We start from the raw sequence: 7,380 nt of genomic DNA on the forward strand, positions 1-7,380 counted from the left end.
ATGACTGACCAGGACCCTGCAGACATGAAGTATGACAGAAATATTCTTGATCCGTCTTTCCTCTGAGTGATAATCTGGCGAGGGTTGTTTAAAATCAGAACTCTGTGAAATCATCAAAAAAAAAACTGATATGCTTTTTGTAGTAAATCTCAGTTGCACACATCTTTATGATTTTGAAGAAGAGAAATCTGTGTATGCTACCAGTTCTGTCGTCCCGGAGATAATTAATGAGATTTTTTTTCCCAGTCAAAAATGTTACAATTTGTAAAGGGGCTCAGGAATGGGTGGTTGTAAATAATAGCTTTGAAAGTGTCCTCATTTAAGAAAGTTCATAACAAGTGCATGAAAAGTCCATGAACCACTGTAAGACAGCGAATAGGCATTACTCCCCCACCTTCAAACTACTTACCTCCTTTTTATACTGCAATATAAATTTGTTCCTTGACGTTGTGTGTGCAATGGGCCTCACTCCAAATTCCCATTCATTTCACTTACAATGAAATATTCCCATTTTTATGTCTTAAAACACTGCTTGTATGCCAAGGCATCATTATCAACATCTTTTCAAAGTCTTTCATGACTTGAACTCGTCTTTGAAGACACAGACCACTTAACATGCAATGAATCAAAACTTGTGTGATGATTTCCTCATTTATTTTTTACTATAAACCAAACCACAGATACAGATAGAAAGAAAACTCTCCATAAAGTACTGGGCTTCTAAAAATGTTTATTATTATTATTAAAAAGAATTATTATTTATTTATTTATTTTTCAAATAATATTCAGTCAGTATGACCATACAGTGGATATGAATATATTATAAGGTTTTTGCTGGCAGCTTTTTCCATCCATAATAAAGTCAATCTTTCTTATGAGCTAAACATCTACAGTAAAGTTTTGTCTTTAATTCTACAGGTAGAACAGTGATGCTCTTTTGCAAAAAAAAAGAAAAGAAAGAAAGAAACATGGAAAAATGTACAAGGGCATGACAATTGGAATAATTACAGTAGAAATGACTGCATCTTAAAGCTACACTTACAGATTTATATATGACAACAATAACAAAACATTCAAAACAATGACATTCACATTTAGCGTGCATGTTAACCAGGGGACTGTGGAGTTAAATACGGGACGAAATGGGCAAAGAAGAGGTAAGGGCAAAACGGGACAAGGTGAATGTTACAGTTGCTTTAATTCAATTAAGAAAACTTGCTTTATAAATCAAAATATGAGCATTAATATGATGTTTCAAGTTCATGAAACACATTTTTTTTTTAATCGATATGTATGTTTTGTCAATTTGCGAAAGTAAATATAACTTCTGCACTAATATAATCGACATTATTTTGACATTTATACGCTGCACATATGAAATTACGTGTATTTGTGCATTTTAATACATTAGATGGACAAAACCCTTCCAAGGACATAGCAACACATGATTAAATGACACATATAATTATAAATTATATACAATTATTTACAGTGCATCCAGAAAATATTCACAGCGCTTCACTTTTTCCACATTTTGTTATGTTACAGCCTTATTTCACAATGGATTAAATTCATTATTTTCCTCAATTCTACAAACAATACCCCATAATGACAACGTGAATGAAGTTTGTTTGAAATCTTTGCAAATTTATTAAAAATAAAAAATGAAAAAATCACATGTACTTTAGTATTCACAGCCTTTGCCATGACACTCAAAATTGAGCTCAGGTGCATCCTGTTTCCACTGATCATCCTTGAGATGTTTCTACAACTTGATTGGAGTCCACCTGTGGTAAATTCAGTTGATTGGACATGATTTGGAAAGGCACACACACCTGTCTATATAAGGTCCCACAGTTAACAGTGCATGTCAGAGCACAAACCAAGCCATGAAGTCCAAGGAATTGTCTGTAGACCTCTGAGACAGGATTTTATTGAGGCACAGATCTGGGGAAGGGTACAGAAACATTTCTGCAGCATTGAAGGTCCCAATGAGCACAGTGGCCTCCATCATCCGTAAATGGAAGAAGTTTGGAACCACAAGGACTCTTCCTAGAGCTGGCCAAACTGAGCGATCGGAGGAGAAGGGCCTTAGTTAGGGAGGTGACCAAGAACCCGATGGTCACTCTGACAGAGCTCCAGCGTTTCTCTGTGGATAGAGGAGAACTTTCCAGAAGAACAACCATCTCTGCAGCACTCCACCAATCAGGCCTGTATGGTAGAGTGGCCAGACGGAAGCAACTCCTCAGTAATAGGCACATGACAGCCCGCCTGGAGTTTGCCAAAAGGCACCTGAAGGACTCTCAGACCATGAGAAACAAAATTCTCTGTTCTGATGAAACAAATATTGAACTCTTTGGCCTGAATGGCAAGCATCATGTCTGGCGGAAACCAGGCACCGCTCATCACCTGGACCTGGTTTTGTACCATCCCTACAGTGAAGCATGGTGGTGGCAGCTTCATGCTGTGGGGATGTTTGTCAGTGGCAGGAACTGGGAGACTAGTCAGGATCGAGGGAAAGATGAATGCAGCAATGTACAGAGACATCCTTGATGAAAACCTGCTCCAGAGAACTCTGGACCTCAGACTGGGGCAAAGGTTCTTCTTACAACAGGACAATGACCCTAAGCACACAGCCAAGATAACAAAGGAGTGGTTACGGGACAACTCTGTGAATGTCATTGAGTGGCCCAGCCAGAGCCCAGACTTGAACCCGATTGAACATCTCTGGAGAGATCTAAAAATGGCTGTGCACCGACGCTCCACATCCAACCTGATGGAGCTTGAGAGGTCCTGCAAAGAATAATGGGAGAAACTGCCCAAAAATAGGTGTGCCAAGCTTGTAGCATCATAAACAAAAAGACTTGAGACTGTAATTGGTGCCAAAGGTGCTTCAACAAAGTATTGAGCAAAGGCTGTGAATACATATGTGATTTTGTTCGTTTTTTATTTTTAATAAATTTGCAAAGATTTTAAACAAACTTCTTTCACGTTGTCATCATGGGGTATTGTTTGTAGAATTTTGAGGAAAATAATGAATTTAATCGATTTTGGAATAAGGCTGTAACATAACAAAATATGGAAAAAGTGAAGTGCTGTGAATACTTTCCGGATGCACTTGTATATAATTCATGTGTTCATCAGGAGTTGGTTAGATATGCAATGTAATGTTAAGAAAATAAATGCTTATTTAGATTTGAAGTGGAACTATTTGCAGTGGGAAACTGGGCAATGTGCCCAGTGTCTCCTTAAAACTGAAATTATTTTTGTAAATCTAGTGGACAAATGCTGAGATCATTTCACCATCTTCAGTGTAATTATAGTAATAGTACTATAGTATAGTTATTCAGTGTCTAGTATCAGGTCTGTGTGTGCAATTCTTCAACCCTCATCCTCTACTTCTTGTCTCTTCTGAAAAAATTTGAAGACTAACTGATCGCATATCAGCGGCAGGCTGATTAAGAATGAAATTTGTAAAAGATTAAGAAAAGAAGAATGGGGGAGGAGGGGTCAATTAATAATGAAAAATGTACTGCCATTGCCTGAGTAATGTGCAATCATGAATCATATAGTCCATATAAAAGTAACTGTAATCTTATTATGAGTATTTTAAAATTATACTTAATTACCAGTACTAGATTATTGGAAAATGATTAAATAATCCAGATTACATGTAATCTATTACTACCACCACTGTTTATTTCACAGCTTTGATGACTTCACTGCTATTCTGAAATGTGTAAAAAGTAACACTAAATCATTTGTGGGTTCGTCCAAACTTTTACCTTGCAGTGTATGTAAAAGTTAAACATATACTGTATAGAAAGTAATACACGCCTCTTAGTTTAACATCATTTTTGATCTATGGTGCTCTATAAAGCAGTTTCATTCAGAGTGTGAGTGTGTGTATCTGTTTGTGTGTAAAGACACATGTATAATTCCTGTATGTGTACAGCAGTGTGATATATAGTTGGTGTCTGTGTGTGTTTTTAAGGTCCATTAGGTCTTCTTGGGGCAGAGGTGTCCCAGTTTCCAGCAGTGGCAGATCGTGTTGAAGAGCCTGCAATGGCATGAAGTGCAGGGGTCACAGCAAGGAGTGAGCGAGGAACAGTTCTCTGTGAGACCGGCACAGCGCCGCGCTGGAGTCTGGGCTGGAGGAACTGCCTCAGGGGTGTGTTTAGGTCGCTGGAATAAACATATTTTAAAGAATATATTTCTATTCACTCAAATATTTGTAATTGAAAAATGATCTACCTATTTGCTGAAAAGGAAAAACATACTGTCCATGACCCATGATGGTGCTACAGTGTTGGGAAAAAGTATTTGCCCCCATCCTGATTTGTTCTGTTTTTGTGTATATCTCACACTAAATTGTTTCAAAAGTTCAATCAAAATCTAACATAAAACCAAGGCTGAGTAAACACAAAATGCACATTTTAAATGATAGCTGATTATATTTCCATGGGAAATGTAATGACATTACTAATTACTTTTAAGTTACTTTCTAAAAAGCTTTACAGAATTGTTTTTTCAAAACAATGCGTACATTTCCTCCTAAACTCAAGTCAGTAACTGCAGTCTGATATGACTGAGGCTCTCCCTCTGCAAAACATCTTTTGTGATTCACAGAAGAATGTAATAAGGGTTTGAAATAACATGAGGGTGACCAGACGTCCCAGAGTTTAGAGGTGTGCCCCATTGTCCCAACAATCCTCTAAAAAATGTAATTATGTCCCGGTTTCAGCTGGTAGGCTCACTGATTTTTTCTTCTTAAATTAAATATTATATGTCCTTCTTGTTATTGTCTATATAACACAAAATTTACTCTAATTTGCACAAATCATCCAGTTCAAAAGTTGAAATTTTGAGACTTTATAAATCTGGTCCGTACTAAATGTCAAGTCAAGTCATTTTTAATTTGTTTAGCACTTTTCACAACACACAGTTTCAAAGCAACTTTACAGAAAATGATGCTTTAATGTCTATATCTCAGAAGTCCTCATTGTGCAGTTCAAATGAAAACATGTTCAAAATTATGCTTTCTAAATTACAAATCTATGATGATAAATGATGATGACAGGTGAACTATCTTCACAGATATTTTATTTTATAGCAAAATTTGAAAAAAGGTTATTTGGGTGTCTGTTTTAAGATCTCTTAAATGACATGTTGTGAAGTGAGGAACATACCACCACATGATGTCTCTGCTGAGGCAGATAACGAGTCCTGGCAAAGAGTCTTTTTGGATGTTCCTGATTCCACACTCCTATTGGACACATGTAGACCCAGTTACATTGAATACATACAGTGTATCTTTGTCTTTTTCCGTGTAGACTAAGGGAAGATTCACATTTTAATCTGAAAATCACGGAAGAAAACAATCCCAACAGCAAAGAAACACAGGGGCACAGATAGGGCACTTGAGGAAAATAATGAGTCTTTCAGAAGCTGTTGTTTGTCGGGTATTGAATAGTGAGACTGTGGGTGGAGAAAAAACCCTGAAAATCGGTTTTCTCTCAAAGCTCATTAGTGACGTTGAAAGTCGTTGAAAATCCCAGAGAAGAAAAGAGGCCTTTATGTTGAAATAATCACCAGCATGTTAATACTGGCATGCGTTGTGATGTGTCAAACCGAAACGTCATCAGACACAGAGCGAATGATCTGATGACATCATTCATAAACAGGTATTTTGTCAAGGGGAAAAAATAAATTCTGTAAACCAAAATTTGCAAAAATACCATAACTAGGCTTTCAATAAGAATAAAAAAAAAAGTAATACTACGATTTGCATGATATGCAAATTAGGTATACAACGTTTCTTAATTTTATTATAAATATGAGCAGCTACAACTACATAAAATATCTTATATAAATAAAATTACATTATATTGACTATTAAAATGTTGATGCCTGAGGATCAGCCTCACTAAACAGTTTGACAGTTATATTACATTTACATTTATGCATTTGGCAGACACTTTTATCCACAGCGACTTACAGTGCACTTATTACAGGGACAATCCCCCCGGAGCAACCTGGAGTTAAGTGCCTTACTCAAGGACACAATGGTGGTGACTGTGGGGCTCGAACCAGCGTCCTTCTGATTACCAGTTATGGTGCTTAGACCTCTACACCACCACCACTCCATATTATATTATAAATTGTTTATTTAAAATACTTTATTTAACTATACTATAATATTTATTACAACGATTTTTTACAATGATAAAATATGACATTACATTTTATAACATAATAATATTTTTTATGTCGTAAAAAATTGTTTATAGCCAGATATAAAAATCTTACCTGTTGTAATGGCAGAGCTGTGGTGCGCCACGTCGTTTTCATGTTTTTTGCGCACATCCATCCTGTTTGCTTCGCCTGTCCTCGACTGAACAACTGTTAAGACCAAACAGATGAAGAGCAAAAATCCTCTCATCGTTTCCGTCGTAATTTGTCGATCAACTTGAGTTTGTAAATGTGTCAGGTTAGCCCAAGACCGCTCAAGAAGTGAGGTCTCTCCGTAAAAATACCCACCGTTTATAAAGCCAGCAACTCATTCACGCCCACTTTAACAAGCACTCCTCTGTCATATCAATAAGATGACATTGAGCCAAAGTGGCTGAATGCTGTCCGCATTATTAGGTACATATTAAACCTCCAACAAATCATATTTTCCCACCTCAGACTTTAAAGCCTTTTTATTATTTTCAGTTTTTTTTTTCTTTTTCTGATTGGGACACCTTTTGTTCTCAACCCCATCATGGACAAAATGGAACAGGTTTGAGAAGGATTCTACACACTAATAAAATAAACATCTACCTAGCCTACTGGTCATGTGTCCCACATACCAGTTTAATAACTACAAATGAAACATTTATGTCAGTTTCAATTTTTTATGTGATGATGCTACAAATAGCCAAATTGTGTGTCTGTGGTCTCATAATTTTTTTGTTAAAATATGTTTTAAATTCAGATTTGTAACTAAATCCCGAACTTTTTGTGTTAGCTCTTAGATGTCTGGCTGGACTCAACAAACAATTTTGTTTTTTAATTGTGTTCCCATTTTAATTATTCAATATTGTCACTCTCCTCTCAACACCGTCACAACACTCCCAGCACTTGCACCCACATCATTTGAACACCGTGTTTTACATAAATATATAGAATTTGTAATGTATAATATATATTGATTATTCCATATTTCGGTCCCAATATTCATAAATGTAGTGAATAACTCCATCACAGGTTTACAGTGAAATATGCGACAGAGTTGTGTGTGTTGTGTTGTGTGTTGTGCTCAGAATGACCTCTGTTCCTTGTGTGGTGTAGGACAGAAGAACAAACAGCATGCATGAAAAGAATAAATTATATATA

General features: G+C 36.3%; 1 protein-coding gene across 1 annotated transcript; it reads right to left on the minus strand.

Annotated features, from left to right (window-relative positions):
- Positions 1-650: 650 nt before the first annotated feature.
- Positions 651-6,502, minus strand: LOC127649357 (agouti-signaling protein-like). Its single transcript, XM_052134412.1, has 3 exons — positions 6,310-6,502; positions 5,190-5,266; positions 651-4,185 (listed from the first exon to the last, which is right to left on the minus strand). The coding sequence occupies exons 1-3, from the start codon at positions 6,440-6,442 to the stop codon at positions 4,000-4,002; spliced, it is 396 nt and encodes a 131-aa protein (XP_051990372.1). The 5' UTR covers positions 6,443-6,502; the 3' UTR covers positions 651-3,999.
- Positions 6,503-7,380: the final 878 nt, after the last annotated feature.

This window comes from Xyrauchen texanus, chromosome 9 (assembly GCF_025860055.1).
Source record: "Xyrauchen texanus isolate HMW12.3.18 chromosome 9, RBS_HiC_50CHRs, whole genome shotgun sequence".
Classification (NCBI taxonomy): domain Eukaryota; kingdom Metazoa; phylum Chordata; class Actinopteri; order Cypriniformes; family Catostomidae; genus Xyrauchen; species Xyrauchen texanus.